We start from the raw sequence: 17,902 nt of genomic DNA, 5'->3' as shown, positions 1-17,902 counted from the left end.
TGTTTACCCAGAAAACCTCTGGAATCATGCTCCCCGTAACCAAGAAGTCATTGACAATCTGTTATGAGACCAAGGGGGATTCCTCCCGGTGGGAAACTTTGCAAACATCCCCGGCACAATGGGTCATATTGTTGAGTGTCATTTGGAACCGTGCTGGCACATTGTTTCCAGCCTCGGTAAACCTGGCATGGGGCTCAAATCTTGCTTTGCTCACAGGGACGGGCGTGAATGCCTGCGATGATTTTCAGCGCCCTGTGTTCAACAGGTCTGAGAGCAGGGTCAAGGCGTGCAGGTCCCTCTGCAAAGCCTGGCACACCACCTCCCTGTGGGGTTGTTCAGCCCCTACCAGGAATGGGCTGTCAGGTCATTTCCCCCTGTCATGTGAAAATTTGGAAAACTTTCTGGTTAATGACCATCTACCAACAAAGACAGGATCACTGCTGCTATCAACAAATTCAAGGAAGGAATGTCGAGAATGCAGACGAGGGTGCCACAGGCCCGGAAGGACTTTTCCCTTTGGCTCTGGGCTCCCCTTGGGTCTCCTATCTCCACCAGGAGGACCCTGGATGGATGGGGGGGGGGGGGGGGGAAGGGAAGTGGGGGGAGACACAGACCAAGGAAAGGGGCATAAATGTAGTTTCAAAAGCAGATAATACCAAAAGGGACACTTCTTACTACAAATGATAAAATGATACTCAGTAAATCTGACCTTAAAGAAAAAAGCAAACATTTATACAAAACTTTTGAGGTCTTAATTAAAATTAGAAAATCTCATTTATATCTGAGACGCTCCCTCTAATCAGAATAAGAGGGGCCAAGGGCTGGGTGGGTGGGATGCTGGGATGTTTACATCGCTGGGGGCCTCGAGGGGGCAGTGGGTAGAGCTCTGGGCAGGAAACAGCACACCCTCTTGCAGGGGCCCAAAGAGTTCAGTGAGAAGCTGCACTAGAGGGTAGACAGTTGTGGGAACACATCAGGGCTGCTGAGGGGAAGCCAGGACCAACTTGAGACCAGAGGCACAAGGGGGAGATAGGGTCCCCCAAGTCCTGTGGGAGATGGAGTCATGATGGAACCCCCACCCCTCCCCCGGTAGGAGCCACAGCCAAAAATGTTGCACAAAGCAGGGAATGATAACAAAAAACTATCCAACCCCTATGTGCTCCTCCTGGCTGACCCCCAACAGAGCAGCCATAGGTCATGGAGGGAGCCCAGGGCCTACAGGGATCAGCCTCCAGGACTCAGGGCAGAGAATCTATCTGAGGACAAAGAACCAGCCCTGTAAGTCCCATTCATGGAGAAGGAACACCTTTCCGTAAACTGGGGACCCCGGTACCTGTTGTCAGCCTGCTATCAATCAAGAGAGATCAAGTGTAAACTCTGATGGCAGGAGAACCCATTTGAGTTTAGGAACAAGGAATAAACAGGGCGTGTTTTGTTTATCCTCCATGAGGAACACACTTCCCATGTTGCCTTTTTCTGCAAATGGGCAGGTCGGGTTTCTCAGAACATCAGCATCTGCAGGCATATTAATTCTCCCAGTGTTTACCACGGATCCGCTCCCGCCCTTTTAACTTCAGAAACCGGTTCTGGGCATGAAATGCCACCACGTTCCTCTTCCTCAAGCAGCCTCCAGCCATTCACCTTGGCTGTTTCTTGGGGCACCCGGAGCCGGGCTCTGGAGAAAACAAGGGAGTCAAAATAATGGCAGAGTCAAGATTCCTGTCGGGTGACAGCATTTATTGAAAGGCAATCGTGCTTCATCCAGTTCACGTACATGGAGGTAGCTGCCCACAACCGTCTCTTCCCCATGACAACCCAAAGCAGTCAAACATCCCCAAAGCCCAAGTGCAAAAGAATAAGCTTCTTGCCTTTGTCCAAGGATGCTCCGAATCAGGAAAAAAAAAATTAAAAAGATATACGATGATTGTCTCCTCGGCATTGCATTTGGCCACATATTGGTTTTATTAAATAAAATATTTTCTTTTCTTTTTAAGCTAGCTAAAGAAAATATTGAGTAGGGTTAGTTCTTAAAGCAATAAATGGGAGGAAAAGGAGTATATAATAAAATCAAAGAATAAGAGCATGTCGGAGTTGGAAAGGACCTTGTACCACAGTTCTCATTTATCCTAGACGATCTTGGGCACTGAGAGCACATGCCCCATCAAGGTCACCCCCGTAAAGGTCACCAGGGCAAGAAGAGTGAGGACTTGAAAATATCTCAAGGCCAGCTGGCTGTTCTTCCCACCCCGCCTCACCGCCAGCGCCATGCCCATGTAGAGCGATGCCTGGGTTAACATTTACAACGGCCCATCTTTGACCATGAGGATGCAAGGCTTTTAAACAGGGCTCTCTGCTCTCTTTCCACGCATACCTTTGCTTCTTGCAGCCAGCCTCCCGGTGACCACGAGGACTGGCCAGAAACAGTGACTTTCTCACAAACCCCAGACAGACACTCGCCCCCTAAAGTTCTTTCACCTCTGACCTTCTCTGCTCCCACCTGTAGTTATGAGTGGGCTGAGGCATTTTTAGGCAGATCTCTTGGCAAACGGCTAATGACAGGGGAAGCAGCAGGAAAATCAGGAATATACTGAGGGTTGGAGAACCCCCTGGGAATTCCAGTGAGTCAGCCTTATTGTGTCCCCAAGAGGACAGAGGGGCTCCAGGGCTGGGTATGGAGGGGCTCGGCCTCTGTGCCCCTTTGTATGACTATGGTCCTGCACTCCAGGAGGGGATCTGGGTCTGTTGTATTCACGGCTGTGTTCCCAGTGGCAAGGACTGGGTCTGACACATGGTGGATGCCCAATAATTACTGGCTCCACGAATGAATGGCGAAAGGGACAAATCTCTCCATGCCTCGAATAAGTAAGCAGAGGCAAGGTCCACTCCGAGCCAGCAGAAGAGGAGGAGGGCTGGGCTGTCCAGGCTCCAGGAGCCCCGCCTGTTGGGGAAGGCGGGTGGTGACACCAGCCCTCGAAGCAGGCTGATCACTCTGACTCCTCTTTGGTGGGCTCTGTGACCTGGAGTAGGTAGAGCACTGGAGCTCCCTGCTCCTCTGGTAACTGTCACGGAGTTCTCTGGCCCATGGGCTTGCCATCTCTTAGGACACCTGGGGAAACCGCTGACCCAACTGAACACGATCCTCTCTGCCCCTGTATACATGTACATCCTATGTGGTTCTCTCCCGGGCCATGGCCCTACTGAGCTCTCCACTCTACCCAGGCCCTGACCTGTGGGGGCCTGGCTGTGCCTGGACTTGGTCTCTGGGCATCCCTGGGACCGGTCACAGTGAGCAGTGACACCAGAAAGGACAGGAGGGACACTGCAAGACTGTAAGTTTCCAATTCCTCACTCCCTGTGATGTTGCCCCAGCAAGGTGACCTCCCCCCAGAACTCACTGAATCCCAGTTACTTCGTGCCTGGTGCTGGCCCACGTCCCTGTCCCAGTAAGTCAGGGGGAGCCTTCCAATCTGCACAGACACACCTCCTGTCTAACTTTATCCCCCTCGCTTTCCTGACATAAACTCAAGATCCGGCTCAGTCTGCCCCTTGTCTACACATCCCCCAGCATTCACAAACTTGCCTCTCTTCCTTCCTCCCCACAGGCACACATGCCTGCTTACCTCCTCTCCTCCCTCTCCCATGACCTTCCCGGATACCACGCGCCTCTTCCTCACACCTTCCCACACCCCACCCAGCAGCCACCAAAGGCCTGACGTGGGTGGAGGAGGGGAAAGGACTGATAAGAAATGACAGAAGGACCCCACCCTCTGGAAACCACATCATCTGTCAAAAACCTGACTTACAATTCTCCCCGCCCCAACCGTGGCAAAGAAATTGCAGCTGGTGACTGGGAATTGGTCTCAGCATGGTTCAGAAATTGTAGCGTCATTCTAGATAAAATTAGTAAGCAGGCCACAGACACCAGTGACTTCCGACTTTCTCTCCTTCTGTAAGTTGTTCACCAACACCACTTGAATTTCTCTTCTCTGGATTAATTGTCCCTTATCACTATGACGATCCCTTTTCTCCAACTCTGACGTCAAAAGTAGCCTATGTTCTACCCTCTCTCATCTCTGCGTCTTAATACTTAAACTCTAGTAGCTCCATGTTTTAAAAAAATAGTAAGACAGATGTGTGGAATTGACAAACAAGCCGCCCCACGAAGCTTCCGGAACATTCCACAGTGGAAACAGCAGCAGCCCAGGAGAATCTGGATTCAAATATGTACAGTCTATACATCATCTCCTCCCCCACACAACGGCTATTAGATAACAACTAGCGTTTTGGACCCTTTCCCTCAGCCGGGGAGGGAGGAGGGGACAGGAGCACCACTGCAAATGGTAAGGCAGACAGCCATACAGAACCTGGGCTCCCTCCCGCCGAATTAGAGCCTCCAAACCCCACAGTGAGTGGTGGCTCCTATGCCTTGCGCATCAGCATTTAAATTGCTAGCTGTCCAGACGAGGAGAGGTGCGCCACCACTCAGAGACCCCGGGAGGGATGCAACATGGAGGAATCAGCCTGTTCTGTGAGGAGGAGGCATGGGGGTCTCCGGAGTCCATCCCATGTAGATGCTGCCTCTCCTGCTCCTGCTGCGGGCGGCTGGCTGCTGGGCCCCGAGAGGCATGACTGGTGGCCGCCGCAGCCCCGGGAGGGGCCTCAGATCTGGCTGGTGGCAGTGCTGTCCTTGGGGAAAGTGTAGCTCAGCGGCGCCTCATGGAGGCTCCCCCCATCTGTACTGAGGTCATCATCGTCCGTGTCATCCAGTACCTTGCTCGGCAGCTTCTTAAGTCTGCTGAAACAACAGGGGGCACATGTCTTGGCCGCAGCCTGTCTCTGGTCAGGGGAGGAAGGAAGGGTCTGGGGCTCCCGTCCCTCCCCCTGCCCCCGCCGCCAGGATGGCACAGAAGCACCGGAACCAGTCTGCTCCCAAGGGTTCCTCCGGAGACAGGGAGCAAACAGCCCACGGGCAGTCGGTGTTGCCGGGGAGGGCTGGGGTGGGCTGGGGTGGGCTGGGCAGGGCTGGACAGGGCTGGGACAAGTTCAGCAGTCCTGGTTTTTCCTTTCACCTCAAGCTACGATATGTCTCATCGGGGTCCTATTACTGATCCCGTCTTAATTAAAAACGTTGATAGCTGGTTTATCATGGGTTGTCTGCATTCACCTTTTAGAGGAGTGCATTAATTATCTATCTTGATTACTGAAATTTTGGGTGCCCCCTTAAATGGTGCACCCTAATGCCAGCCCTGGGGCCAGGCTCTTGATGAACAGACCGCATTTTGGATTCTCAACAGGCTGGGGTGTTCTGCCCATTTCCAAGAGAACCACCTGGGCTACCCGCATAGCCAACCTCTGAGAAAGGCTCAGCTCTATGCAGGAGCGTGAACCGAAACTCACCCGGCACCCCAGTGACCCTGGGGTGGGGAAAGGGACCCCCACCCCACACCCCTTCTGATCATGGCAGGGGAGTATCAGAGGCAGCTCTGTCTTCGCTGAGACCATCTAGCCCTCACAAGGATAGGAAGCCAAGCTGTATCTTGTTTCTCCCTGAAAGCAGGACTCCTAAGGGCTGGTCTAGGGGACCAGGGTGCTGGGGGCTAGACCTCCTGCTCTGAGCCTCAGTTTTCCCTTATGGATAAGCGGGATGAAATCTGCCTGGCTGACAGCAGGGGACTGGGATGGGGATAACACAGGCAAGGGGACCAGAGCAGACGCGGCCTGTCTCAGCTGTGGGATGGGATCAGCCCGCGCGGCGGCGAGCGGGGAGCCGGCGTCCCACAGCAGCAGTGAGCACGCCTGGACAGCACCGCGCTCGCCTCAGAGTCGGGGGACCGCGGGGCCACCGCTCTCACCCACCTCATGTCCTTCTTCATGGCGTGGAGCTGCCCCTGCAGCTGCTCGTTCACGTCGATCTGCTCCTCCAGCTCCCTCTGCAGCTTCTTCTTAGAACTTTCGAGCCTGTCGATCTCCTCCTCCGCCTCCTCCACTTGCCGCTTCATGGCTTTCAGGCGCAGGCTCAGCTGCATGGGGAGAGCCGCAGGCTGAGCGCGGCGGGCCGCCCAGCCAGGCGGAGGTGGGGAGAGCCCGGCACAGAGGGGCCTGCCGTCCAGCCGCGTCTCCCCAGGAGACCCCGAGACAGCAAGGGAGCAACCGTCTCAGCTCTGGGGCTCAGGGTTTGCTGAACCCCCTGCTAAAGTAGGCTGGAAAGGCCCCTTGTCCCACGACATGCCTGGGGAGAGGCGAGGACAGGACCCGCCTCCACAGCTCTACCACCTGCCTGTCTGGGGCAGGAAATCTCACCTGGCCGGGAGGTGCCTCACCTGGTCCTTCTGGTCGGTCAGCGACAAGTGCTCATCATCCACCTGCAACACCAGCTCCTTCACCTTCCGCTCTAGCCGGCGGTTGCTGAGCTGGAGGCTGGCCCGGTCCCTGGAAGGGCAGGGGGAACACAACCGAGGACCCTCTCATCCAGCCCCCCCCAGGAGGCCCCGGCCAGGCTGGGAAGGAAAGGAAGCTCCAGCCAGGCGGCCTGGTCAACTCATGGCTTAGGATTGGAGACATGCGGTGGTCAGTCTGGGAGGAAAGGGCTGCTCCCCGGACCAGTGAGGGAATGGAAGTTCCATAAAGGGGAGCGCCTGGCCCAAGGCTGCAGATCCAGCGACAGGCAGAGCTGGGATGGGAGCTGCCTCAAGCTCGTCCAGTCCCAAGCTTTACATTATAAGGCAGGGGGGTCCCCGACTGCTGGATCATGAGCGGTGTGGGTCTGCTCCAGGCTGCTCCAGCCCAAGTCCTACTAAAAACAGATAATGTACAATGCTCTGTGCACATACACCTCACCCCTTCCAGGAAGCTGAGGGGCCAGGAGTAAGAACAGAGGCCAGCCAGGCTCAAGCCGGTGCCGGCCCTCAGGCTATGATCTCGGAGCTAGGTTGCAGAGAATCTGCTGGAAAGGAGGGCAGCCCTCTGATCCCAAATGTCTTCCACCCACTGTGGGGGTCCTTCCCATTTCTGAGCCAGCACTGGGCCTCTGTTCCAAAACCTCTGGCCCCCAGGGGCAAAGTCGACCCCCTGCCTCTACTCTAGCTCCAACTCAGTAGCCGATGAGGCAGCCTGGTGTGCTGAGGGGTAGAGAGAAAGAGCCAGCACAGAGCGGAAGCTGGGGCCTCAGGCATGGAGGCCTGCACTGTAGTCCGCTGGCCAATATTCAGCCGCCTACCTTCCCAGTGCTTACTGGGTTGGGTCTTGCTTGTCTCGTCTAATGTCTTGCTCTACCGTCCTCAGAGGAAGGCTCGTGAGGACAGGAAGAGACACAAATGGGAAAGCACTGTGCAGTGAGACCACCACTGCCCGCCAGGCCTCTGTGCCTCGGCCGGCCAGTCTCACCTCTCCTCGCTCTCCAGACGGTCCTCCAGCTCAGCGATCCTGGCCTCCATCTGCACCACCAGTCCCTCTTTGCTGGACCGGTAGGAGCCTTCCAGGTGGAGAATCCGGCTCTTTAAGTCCTTGTTCTGGAATCAGACAGGGGTGCTGTGAGGACTCATGCGTCTCCCACGCTCTCCATGCAGGGTAGTGCGGGCTGGGCGTGCCCACGGTCAGCCACTGCAAGGACCGTGGCCCCCACCCAGGAAGCCTGGCCCTGGGGCACCCAGGGAAGCCAGGCACGTCTCCAGGGAAAGGCCTTGCGTTGGCTCCTGGCAGGCTAGAAGAGATTCTACCACATTCTCTCGTGAGCCCAAGTGAAATCTTTGGCTGCCGTAGGGCTCCTGGATGTCAGGCCAACAGGCGTGGCCTTGTTTTTGTATAAACGTATGTGGGAGGTGGGGATGGCAGGAGAAACCAGCTCCTGCGCCAGTATCATATATGATCTCAGTGAAGAGTTGACGTGAATAGCATGTAAAAGAAACGACTCCAGGAAGCTCTGCCGGCAGCTCATGGCTCTTTTTCATTCCCTTTATGTCAGAATCTAGGTTCTTAGGATCTAGAGACGCCACCTGCAAGTCCTCCCCTCCTAGCTGCTCAGTCTCCAAGCGGATTTAATATTACTGGGAAAACCTCTCTGGAAAAGGCCTTCAGAACGCCTCTACCTCTCAGGTGAGTTAGGCCCCAGAGTTCTTGGGGTGCCATGCAAAGGAGACCCCACCGAGGGGGGTCTAATCCAAGACCAGCCTCACCTGCCTCTCCAGGGAAATCTTGTCACACTCCAAGTCCTGCTTGATGGCTCTCTCCTGCAGGAGCTCGGCCCTCATCTGCTCCACCTGCACCAAGGAGAACAAAGCCCCGCATTTAGAGGAGCTGTCTCTGCATCGAGGGGACCAAATTCTGACCACCAAGCCAGCTTCTCTTCATCATGCCATCTCCTCTTGGGGCAGGAGCTGTTGCTTAGAAACTCTTGGTTTCATGATGATTGCAAAGACAAGGGCAAAAACGACAGTAATGGTCATAACAAACCCTGCTGTTATGGGCTGAATGGTGCGCCCCCCTCCAAAAAAAGGTATACTTAAGTCTACCTCCTAGTCCCTAAGATATGACCTTATTTGGAAATAGGTTTTTTACAGAGGTAACCAAGCTCAAGTGAGCTCATTAGGGTAGACCCTAATTCAGTATGACCAGAGACCTTATAAAAAGGGGAAATTTGGAGTGAGGGACAGACATGCACCCAGAAAAGTTAGCCCCTTGAAGAGAGACACAGAGAGAATGCCACGTGAGGACAGAGGATCGGAGGGAGCCATCTATCGTCAGGGACTGCCAAAAGAGCCAGAAAGCTTCCAGAAGCCTGGAAGAAGCATCAGAGAATTCTCCTATAGATCTAAGGGGAGCACGGCTCTGCTGACACTTTGATTTCAGACTCTGGGGCTCTAGAGCTGTGAGATAATACATTTCTGTTCTAGGCCACCCCATTCGTGGCACTGTGTTAAGACAGCTCCAGAAAAGTGGCTTCACCTGCTTCGCACTCCACAAGCACTATCATTGTCCGCACGGTCCCCACAGCAATCCTGGGTAGTAGGTAATCCTCCCTCTGCGGATGGCACTGGGACTTAGAGAAGCTCATCAGCTTGCACGGTGCCCAACCACCCCAGCCAGCTCGCCCGGCTCGGATGATGTTCTCAGGGCACAGGATGTCCAGTGCTAAAATTGAGCATCCAGACATCATTCATCCGGGGATGAGTCAGCGATCCAACTTGCCCAAGATCTACGCAACTAGGAAGAGGGGGAGCAAGCACTCCTCTGAGCTCCTGACTGCTGCATGACACCTTCAAACTTCAAGAAAGGCTTCTACCCTTAGCATATCTCAGATGCTGCTAGATTGCTCCCTTCATGGGCCGGAAACTAAAGTCCACAGGAACGCCGGACAGCTGAAGGTGACCTGGCAACGGCTGAGCGTTACAAAGGATTTCGTCTCTCTTAACAGGAAATGGGCCTCGGGGAGCAGTCCCCAGAAAGAAATCCTGCGGCCTGCCTCTGTTTCCCAATCCCCAGGGCTTTTTTGGCGGCAGTGACTGGAGCCCCAGACCCTGTTCCCAGGACTGTCCAGCAGAGGGCAGCCTGAAGAAGCCGGGAGAACTGAATGGGGTGAAGCAGCAAAATAAAACCACTCCTTCCTTCGTAAGATGGGGGTTCAGCCTGGGCAGGAGATGCACCCACAAGAGTCCTTGGATGCCTACGGTGCACCTGTGATGGTCTCACCAGCCTGGTCTCCACTTGCATTTTCACCACCTGTACAAGCCCCTGAGTAAAGGCAAAGCCCACCCCTCCCCTGCCTTCTGCCTGGGGCGGGAGTGGGGGGCCAGGAGGGGCGGGGGTGGTGGTGGCTAATAAAAGAATAAGGGGGAACACAGCCATGCTGGGCCATGCTTGCATCTGCTCCCATCTCCCACTATCCCTGCCACGGTGCATGCACGGAATGAAAGGCAGCATGGTGTGGGTGGCCCAGAGTGGGTTACGGGGGGGGGGGGGGTGTTGAGGGACAAGGCTGGTAATGGGTGGGGTCTGGACCTAGAGGAGGCTGGGCCTCTGCCCACAGGTAATGGAGTCCCCGTGTGACCAACATAAAAAAATGTGAGCATTTTTGCATTTCTGACTGGCAGGCTTCTAAGTCAGGGGGATTCAGAACTCTATAGCAGGGGACACTGACGTGAGGGGTGGTGATACACGTGACCAGAGAGAGCAGGACTAGAACCCACACCAAGCCTACTCACAGCCCACTACTCTGCCTGCCCTGGCTCTCTGGACCAACTTGGTGCAAAGGCTTCAGCTCTCTGGACCAACTTGGTGCAAAGGCTTCAGACAGATCAAGGGTTCAAATATAGCAGTCACGTAAAAACCAAGACCTGGGAAGAAGGCAATCTCCTTAGGGCACCCTTATAAGTAAGCAACAGGGAAGAAATGCCAGCAATGTCAAGGGTCAACCGGCAGAGCACGGAGAATTCCGTCCAAGGCCCAGCTCCCACCCTGTCTGGCCCCAGAGCCCCTGAGAAGCAGCTATTATAAAGGTGCTGGAATATTCCAATAACTGACACATGAGCACAAAGTCCACAGCTAACGAATGCGGGCTCACAGCCCCACTCCAAGTCCGGCCTCCAAACCGGCTGACACACCCCACAGGAGCATGGAGGACTTCAGTGCTGCTGGGCCACGGGACTGCCATGTGCCTCCTGTGGGGGGAAAGGGTTCGGTTCACGCCCCAAGGGCGGAGGCCGGGCCTTCACCGGGAACATGGTTAAACTGTCACTGTGATGGGAAGTCATTACCCAGCCGAGCAGCAGAGGCCCAGCTTCTCCTCTGGCTCTGAGTTCACCTGGGCGCGACCTCAGCCACCTCACCTCCCAGAAGCAGACTCATTTCTAACACAAGGCACCTGACCAATCAGCCTATAAAGGTCCTTTGAGGTGGCCAGTCATGCAGTGAAAGCACATCCTGGTGGGTGCTGTGTGGTTCTCCCCTTGCAGAAGCCAGAGGCCCCTGCCCCCATCCCCCCGCTGGAGTAGCCACCCCCTCTCTCCAGACACCGAGGAGTGTCCTGGGAAAGGACGTGCACGCCTGCGCGTGCTGGGCCAGAACTGGTCTTGGAATGACGGGATGGGTGACAGGATGGGTTCATTCCTTTGCTCCAATGATGTTATCAGCCCTAGGACACTGCCAAAGACCAACACAGGACCTGCCCTCACTGTAGCCTCATGGGGGACAAAAGAACAAGACCCATACATGTGGGGTCATGGCAGTGGTCACAGCACAGGCATAGAGGGCCAGGGAAAGGACCCCTCAGTTGTGACCACCTGAGAGGCAGGCCAGGCTCAGGCAGGCTAGAGAAAGGGGCAGGAGAGGGAACACAGCTTCCCAGACCAGGGCTACTGGTGAGTCAGAGCAGGAAGTAAGCAAGAGGACGGGGTGCTGGAGAAGCCAAAAGGACTGGCCTAGACACAGAGGGGCAAGGGACAGGCAGGTTAAGAGCGAGGGGACAGGGAGCAGTCCCACGGGGGCTGTTACTACATGGTGACAAGAGCGAGCTTGGATTGCACTTACTGAGGGAAGTCTTGAGCATTTTTACAGTGCTGTTCACTTAGCTCTCACCCCTCACCCCCCGGAGGAGGCAGGTCCTGTACCAGCCCCTTCTACCCCTAGAGTCCAGGAGAGGCTGCAGACAGGTGCGGACACCAGGCGGCACCAGCTGAAGCCACGGGCCAGATGAGCTCCCCAAGGAGAACTGTATGAAGAATAAGGAGACCCCAGAGCTGTGCCCTGGAGAGCAACCCCTCCCCCCCACCCATCTCCTATTAGGGGAGACTGGGATGAAACCAGGACACTGCCCTGTCCCACAAGCCAAGAAGGCTGAGGACTGAGGAAGGTCAGGCAGAAGGAAGCCTGGGGGGAAGCTCCTGAGCCAGACAAGAAGTTGGCTCTGGAGTGCTGGGACGGTGCTGGGTGCGAAGAGATAGGTAAACACCTCTCCTCGAATTCCAGTGCTGAGGCGATGATAGCCACAACTGGAGGGCTGGGGACGTGAGCGCCCCTAAGAGGACTGCAATAGTGGGGCCCGGCAGCTATTAACAGGCAAGGGCGAGAATCACAGAGAAGGGGAAAGTTACAGACGCTGGGCAGTAACAAGAAGGGAGCTGACCAGGGAGACTGTGTATAGGAAGGATCAGGACGCAGGCCCAGTGATGGGGGCAGCATGGGGGTGGGGGCAGGGGACAAAACTTTCTCTGGGCCTCTGAGAGAGAGAGCATAGTGCAGGACTTCGTGGAGGCAGGCTCCTGTAACTCAGACGCATGGGAGGGAAGGGACATTATTTTCCCAGAAGTGGGGTATAGGGAAGAACTGTGGGCTTGTGGAGAGAGAAAGAAATTTAGAAATTTAGGTGCTGTGAGGCATTAGGCTGAAAAATACCAAAAGACACAGAAGGGCGGCAGAGCGGAGACAAGGGTGTGGTTGTAGCTGTCTGTCTACGGCATCTGCTTTTAGGCGGTCAGGTGCTGGTTTCTGCAGCTGGGCTCCAGGCCCGAGGACCAAGGAGGGAAATATCAAGAATCAAAGCCCCTGGTGACATGCCCGGGGTGACGCGAGTATCCTAGGCATGTCTGGGCCCATCAGTCCTCCTGCCGCTCTCCGAGGCAGATGTTATCACCCCTTTTCCAGGTGGGAGTTTCAGGAATGTTGGAAGCAGCTTTGGGATTCTAACCCAGGCTTTCTGGCCGAAAATCATTCACTCCTTTTCTGCCTCCCAGCAAACATGGAAGACCCAGGTCTCTCAGTGAAGGAGAGACAATTCTAGTGGGGACTTCCACAGTGGAGTGAGGCAGACAAGCTCCAGGGAGGGACTCAAGGACCACCAAGGGGCCACGCAGCGCTGGGCCAACACTGGGAGGAGTTCAGGAAAATCCCTGTGACTCAAAGCAGCAGCCAGTGGCCGAAGTCTCATTCCCTAGGTGCCACTGACTGGAAAATCTGGGTCCTGCCAGGAAATGGTCCTCCCAGTGCAGAGGAAGACTCAGGGGGCAGCATCCCAGAGGTCTCCTCAGATTCAAGACCTCCCTGGAGGGACACCTGGGTGGCTCAGTGGGTTAAGTATTTGCCTTTGACTCCGGTCATGATGCTGGGATCGAGTCCCGCATCCGGATCCTTGCTCAGCAGAGAGCCTGCTTCTCCCTCTGCCTGGCTCTCCCTCTGCTTATGCTCTCTCTTTCTCTCTCTCTCTGACAAATAAATAAAATCTTTAAAAAGAAAAAAAAAAAAAAACCTCCCTGGAGAGTCCTAGGCAAATGATGGTGCTCCCCAAAACAAAATAAAACAAAACGGTCATTATTTATACTCCCCTACCTCCCCTCAAAAGATGGCTGTTAAAATGGACGTGCAATATAAATCAGAGTGAACAACAGGAAGGAACAAGTGCGCAACCATAAAACTTCACAGTTGCTGGGACTGGCCCGTCCATTTTTCCTGACTTTTTTGCAAACCGGGCGTTTTAGCAGGAGAGGCTTCCTTCACTTCTTAAGTAAGGACAGTCTGACAGGAAACTCCAAAATAAATCCACTACATGGAGCCTTATACAAGGAATACCGTCTGGAGTGACGGGCGACGCTCCCAAGGCTGGGTCTCATTGTAAACCAGAAATGTTTTAGCTCCACTCAATACAGTGATCCCTAGGACCGCCCAATGACTTGAGAAAATTCCAAACCAGATCCTTCTTACCCTGAGCCCATGCTGTCGGGAAGGGAAGGGAAGGGAAGGGGAGGGGAGGGGAGGGGAGGGGAGGGGAGGGGAGGGGAGGGGAGGGAAGGGAAGGGATGGGATGAGATGAGAAGAGAGGAGGGGAGGGGAGAGGGGAGAGAGAAGAGTCTCTGGCTTGGCCAGCTTCCTCCTAGAGACTAGAGAAGTAAATCCGAGGCTGGGAAAACATTTCTTTACATAAGCTTATGCTTTCCATGCTGTTTACCCTGCAACGATACTAAACAGACCGAACAAAAACTTTCCGGTCAAATTAAAAACAGAACAGGAGCTGAAGGCAAGAGTTTATCACAGCTGGACTGAAGGAATGCTAAACCCCGAGCATTTTGATCGGAAATAACAGTATCAGATTATGTCAGGCAGCCACGACCTGAGCCAGCTCTCAGGATTAGAAGCAGCTGCCTTCCAGGTTAATGAGAAACCAGAGATATTTATGATCACTAATAATAACATCTCACCCCCTCACCTGTGTTTACCATTGGGCTGTATGTAGGGGGTCTGGGACCTATACTCCTGGCTGGTGTTAAAAACACCAGGAAGATCCTCCATCATAAGAGAGGAAAATCATTATTAATCAACTCTACACAAGGGGTTTTAAGCTGCCCATACAATTGGAGCCAGTTCTGAGACCAGGATCATTTCAATTCAAAGGAAAGCAGCCCCATTTTGATCTTCTAGTCACTGGGCTGTTCAAAGAGTCTTACTTCCCAGTACCATATCCCCGGGGAAGCATGACCCTGGTGCAGACCAAGGAGCAAGGGTGAGCTGACCACCAGGGTACGGTTCCAAAAATGAATGCAGAGGGCCGCAACTTGATCCACTGGGATTCATTCTGTTGTTGCCAAGGCCACAGGGAAGCCTTACTCAGCCCCTGGGAAGACCGTAAAGCCACCCAGAGCTCTGGAGTTGGTATTTTTCCTCCTGTCTGCCAGCTGCCTACATTAGAAGAACCCTCCTTCCACTGGGCTGGGTCATCTCAGCTTCCACGGCCAGCGAAGCGCCTCTCCATGGAGGCCAGGCCCTACTGTTAACTGTCTGTACTCAGTCACCAGTAACAGCACGGCAGTGCCCAGTAACTAGAACAGCAACCTGTAGGACACATTTCGAAAACACCAATGCCAGGCCTCTCTTTCACTGTGTAAATCCTGGACTCACTGAACAGTCAAGAGAAGGTCATTAATCTTCATCCATACTAAGAGACACTGTGGCCTTATTTTTAACTTGGGAATAGAGGCCCCAAATGCATTTGGAGAGGTCTTTACCAGTCTTAAGTCTGATGCAGGAATGATGGGAACAGGTGGGAGGCAGTAGGCTCTGGAGTCAAATCCTGGCTCGGCCTCCAAGCTTCAGGAGCCTAGGTGGTCACTTACTCACAGCGGAAAACAAAGACACAAAAGCATGCACAGCAGGGGACATGGGGCCCGGCACTTAGCAAATCCTCAGTAAAGACAGCAATTGTAAATGGAGACATGGTTTTGGAGGAAGGAGAGAAAAAAAGGATTTTTTTTGGATTTAAACAGACCAAAGCCAGTGAGATGCCCAGTATTTAAGTCAATTTTCGTTCAATTTACAAGTCAGAAACCTCCTGAAGCAGGTTTGAAACCACATTTGGGTGAGAAAACAAATCCGCTTCACCTCTGTTTTACAGAGTAAGACATGATTTTATCAAGTCTAAATTCGTGCCTTCTCCATGTTAGCCAGATTTGGAAACAAAATTCAAACAACCAAAAAGTTTGGGGGAAAAAAAATTCCTATTAGGATTTCCTGAATCCATCAGTCTGAAAAATTATATCCTGAGCATGTACAGAAAAGAACAGCTAGAACTCACAATGTGCCCAGCGTTTACTGAGTGTCAAATGTATGAACAAGAAAGGGGAAAAACATACAACGGATAGGATGTTTGATCTCATAACTGCCTTTTCTATTCTCTGTCCTAGGGAACAGCTCAGTGGAGCTTACTCTTGGTCTCCCTTTCTGCTGTTCTTACTCCCAACCCCACCACATAAATCTTAATTAATGTATGCTCTGCATATGCTTCACTGTCTGCTCCACAGTCTTCGACGGCTCCCCACTGCCTTCAAGATAGGGTCCATTCAATACCCTCCACCTGCCTCTCCAAACTTACCCCCTGTTATTCCCTTATGGAAACCAGGAACCCGATCAAGTTGCAGTAGTCCATTCATTGTTCCCCAAACACTGTAAATACCCTACTTCCCACGCCTAATTCACACTATCCATTCTGTTTAAGATTCCCATCCCACTCCTTGGTTTGTCTAAATCTTACCCTTTCTTCACAACTAGCTCCAGGGGGCGCCTGGGTGGCTCAGTGGGTTAAAGCCTCTGCCTTCGGCTCCGGTCATGATCCCAGGGTCCTGGAATCGAGCCCCCAATCAAAGGGCTCTCTGCTCAGCAGGGAGCCTGCTTCCTCCCTCTCTCTCTGCCTGCCTCTCTGCCTACTTGTGATCCGGCTGTCAAATAAATAAATAAATAAAAGACAAAAACAAAAACAAAAAACGAAACTAGCTCCAGGTTCACCTTCCTCTAAGAACTCCCACCATCACCCCTTGCTATAATGGCCTTTCCTTCGTGAGCTGCCTGAATCCTGCACTTGGCATTTAGTATCTGTTCCTTTTTGTTATTAATTCTCCATTTTGGGGGGCATCCTCCACCTCTCCGAACACAGCACTCAAGGACAGTGACCAATCTGATCATTTCTGCAGCCTCACCACCATGCTATTTGTGTACACGGTAGGTCTTCCGAGCACCAGTAGAGAGAAGCCTGTGTGGGGAGTCAGGAGATTTGCGACCAGCTCTGCAACTGACCACCTGTGCGAGCCAGCTGGATCACGGGGGGGCCTGGGCCTCAGATCTCCTGCACACTGCATGAGAAGTCTGGTGAGAGGAACTTGGAGGTCGTGCCAGATCTAAGAGTCTCTGAAATGGGTTGGCTCATACTGTGAAACCTTCCCCCCCCACCCAGCTTTTCTACCTAAGCCCTGCCACTAAGACTAGGGGAAAAAAAGAGAGATGTTTGGGGAAAGCAAAATTCAGAAGGGGAGCTTATAAGAAAGCAGAGTTTAGGTAAGAGCTATAACCTTTTCCCCTTTCAACTGAAAGAGCAAGATCCAAAAAGTCTAACTCCCCATTCATTCCCTTTACAGTGCCTGGAAGCAGTCTGCTGAGCCTTCTGGGCTGACGCTGTAAATCGGGTTGGAGATACCAGACTGGAAGGGAACAATTTCCTGTTCTTTAGGGAATGTCCCTGTTAAGGAAGCATCACAGGTCAGTGTTTGGCAGGGAGTGGAGATGGGGGTCTTAAGTTTGGAAGTTTCCCTTTTCTCTGATTCTGGCAGGGAAGCAGTAGGCACGTGGCCCTACAAATTGACCTAAGCGGATCCAAGATAGGGCCCGACTGTCCGTACCCAGGGCCCTTCCTTGGAACCTTTACTTTACGAGGCAAACAAGAAGTCTCAGATTGACCTCAGCGTTGGGTAAGAATTTAACGCGGTCCTGCAAGGCAGGCATTTGGTCAGCCAGCTCGCGACGCTACCCTTCCTCACAAATCCAGAGGCAGCCGAGGCCAGAAGAGAGGCCTTACCTTGGGGTAAGGTAATTGTTTCAGCAATTCCTACAACAAGGTGAACACAATGCTCCTTTCCTCCACTAAGACAGGCACCAAGGTTTACCCCAGGCCCCCCACCTCAGGGAGGGCAGGGACAAGAAAGGAAATAGAAGGAGAAAACAGAACCAACAGGGCAAACAGGCTAGAGGCTGTGGAACCCTCCCTGCCGGTGGGCACCTCAGACACAGGAAAGGCTAGAGACTTCGAGGGACTCAGACCCTTGGTTAGACACAGCCTCGTCAGAGGAGCTCAGCGTTGGATCTGGAGAAGAGATGCACTTTCAAAGACATTAGAGATGGTGTTCAGAGACGCTGGGACCTCCTTGGGATCCCATGGGGCTGGAGCAGGAGTCAGACCCGGGACTCGCAAGCCCGGGCTCTTTCCAGTAGACCAAGTCCGTTCCCTAACCTCCTCCCTGGGCTTCCTTCAAGTTCTGGGCTCAAAGGATCTTCAAAGGACCTTGGCCACATCACGGAGAGTAGTTTTATGCCTCATGAGCTCAGGTGAGAGGACAAAGAAAACGGTCTGAGTGATCCATTTTCTTCAGGTTGGGCCATC

General features: G+C 53.5%; 1 protein-coding gene across 6 annotated transcripts in view; it reads right to left on the bottom strand.

Annotated features, from left to right (window-relative positions):
- Nucleotides 1-1,716: 1,716 nt before the first annotated feature.
- CGNL1 (cingulin like 1) overlaps nt 1,717-17,902 on the bottom strand; it is a 158,832-nt gene continuing 142,646 nt past the window's right edge. For 5 of the 6 annotated variants that reach the window (XM_046009522.1, XM_046009524.1, XM_046009521.1 and 2 more), the window contains exons 15-19: nt 8,172-8,255; nt 7,384-7,508; nt 6,321-6,429; nt 5,857-6,020; nt 1,717-4,795 (exon numbers count right to left, since the gene is read on the bottom strand). In XM_046009522.1, coding sequence (XP_045865478.1) covers nt 4,660-4,795; nt 5,857-6,020; nt 6,321-6,429; nt 7,384-7,508; nt 8,172-8,255 — 618 coding nt within the window. In that variant the 3' untranslated portion in view covers nt 1,717-4,659. The remainder of the gene's footprint in view (nt 4,796-5,856; nt 6,021-6,320; nt 6,430-7,383; nt 7,509-8,171; nt 8,256-17,902) is intronic. The other variant, XM_046009525.1, reaches the window with a different exon arrangement.

The sequence above is a fragment of the Meles meles genome, chromosome 6 (genome assembly GCF_922984935.1).
Source record: "Meles meles chromosome 6, mMelMel3.1 paternal haplotype, whole genome shotgun sequence".
Lineage (NCBI taxonomy): Eukaryota > Metazoa > Chordata > Mammalia > Carnivora > Mustelidae > Meles > Meles meles.
Note: the sequence above shows the minus strand (reverse complement) of the source record. Positions and strands in the feature narration are given on the sequence as shown.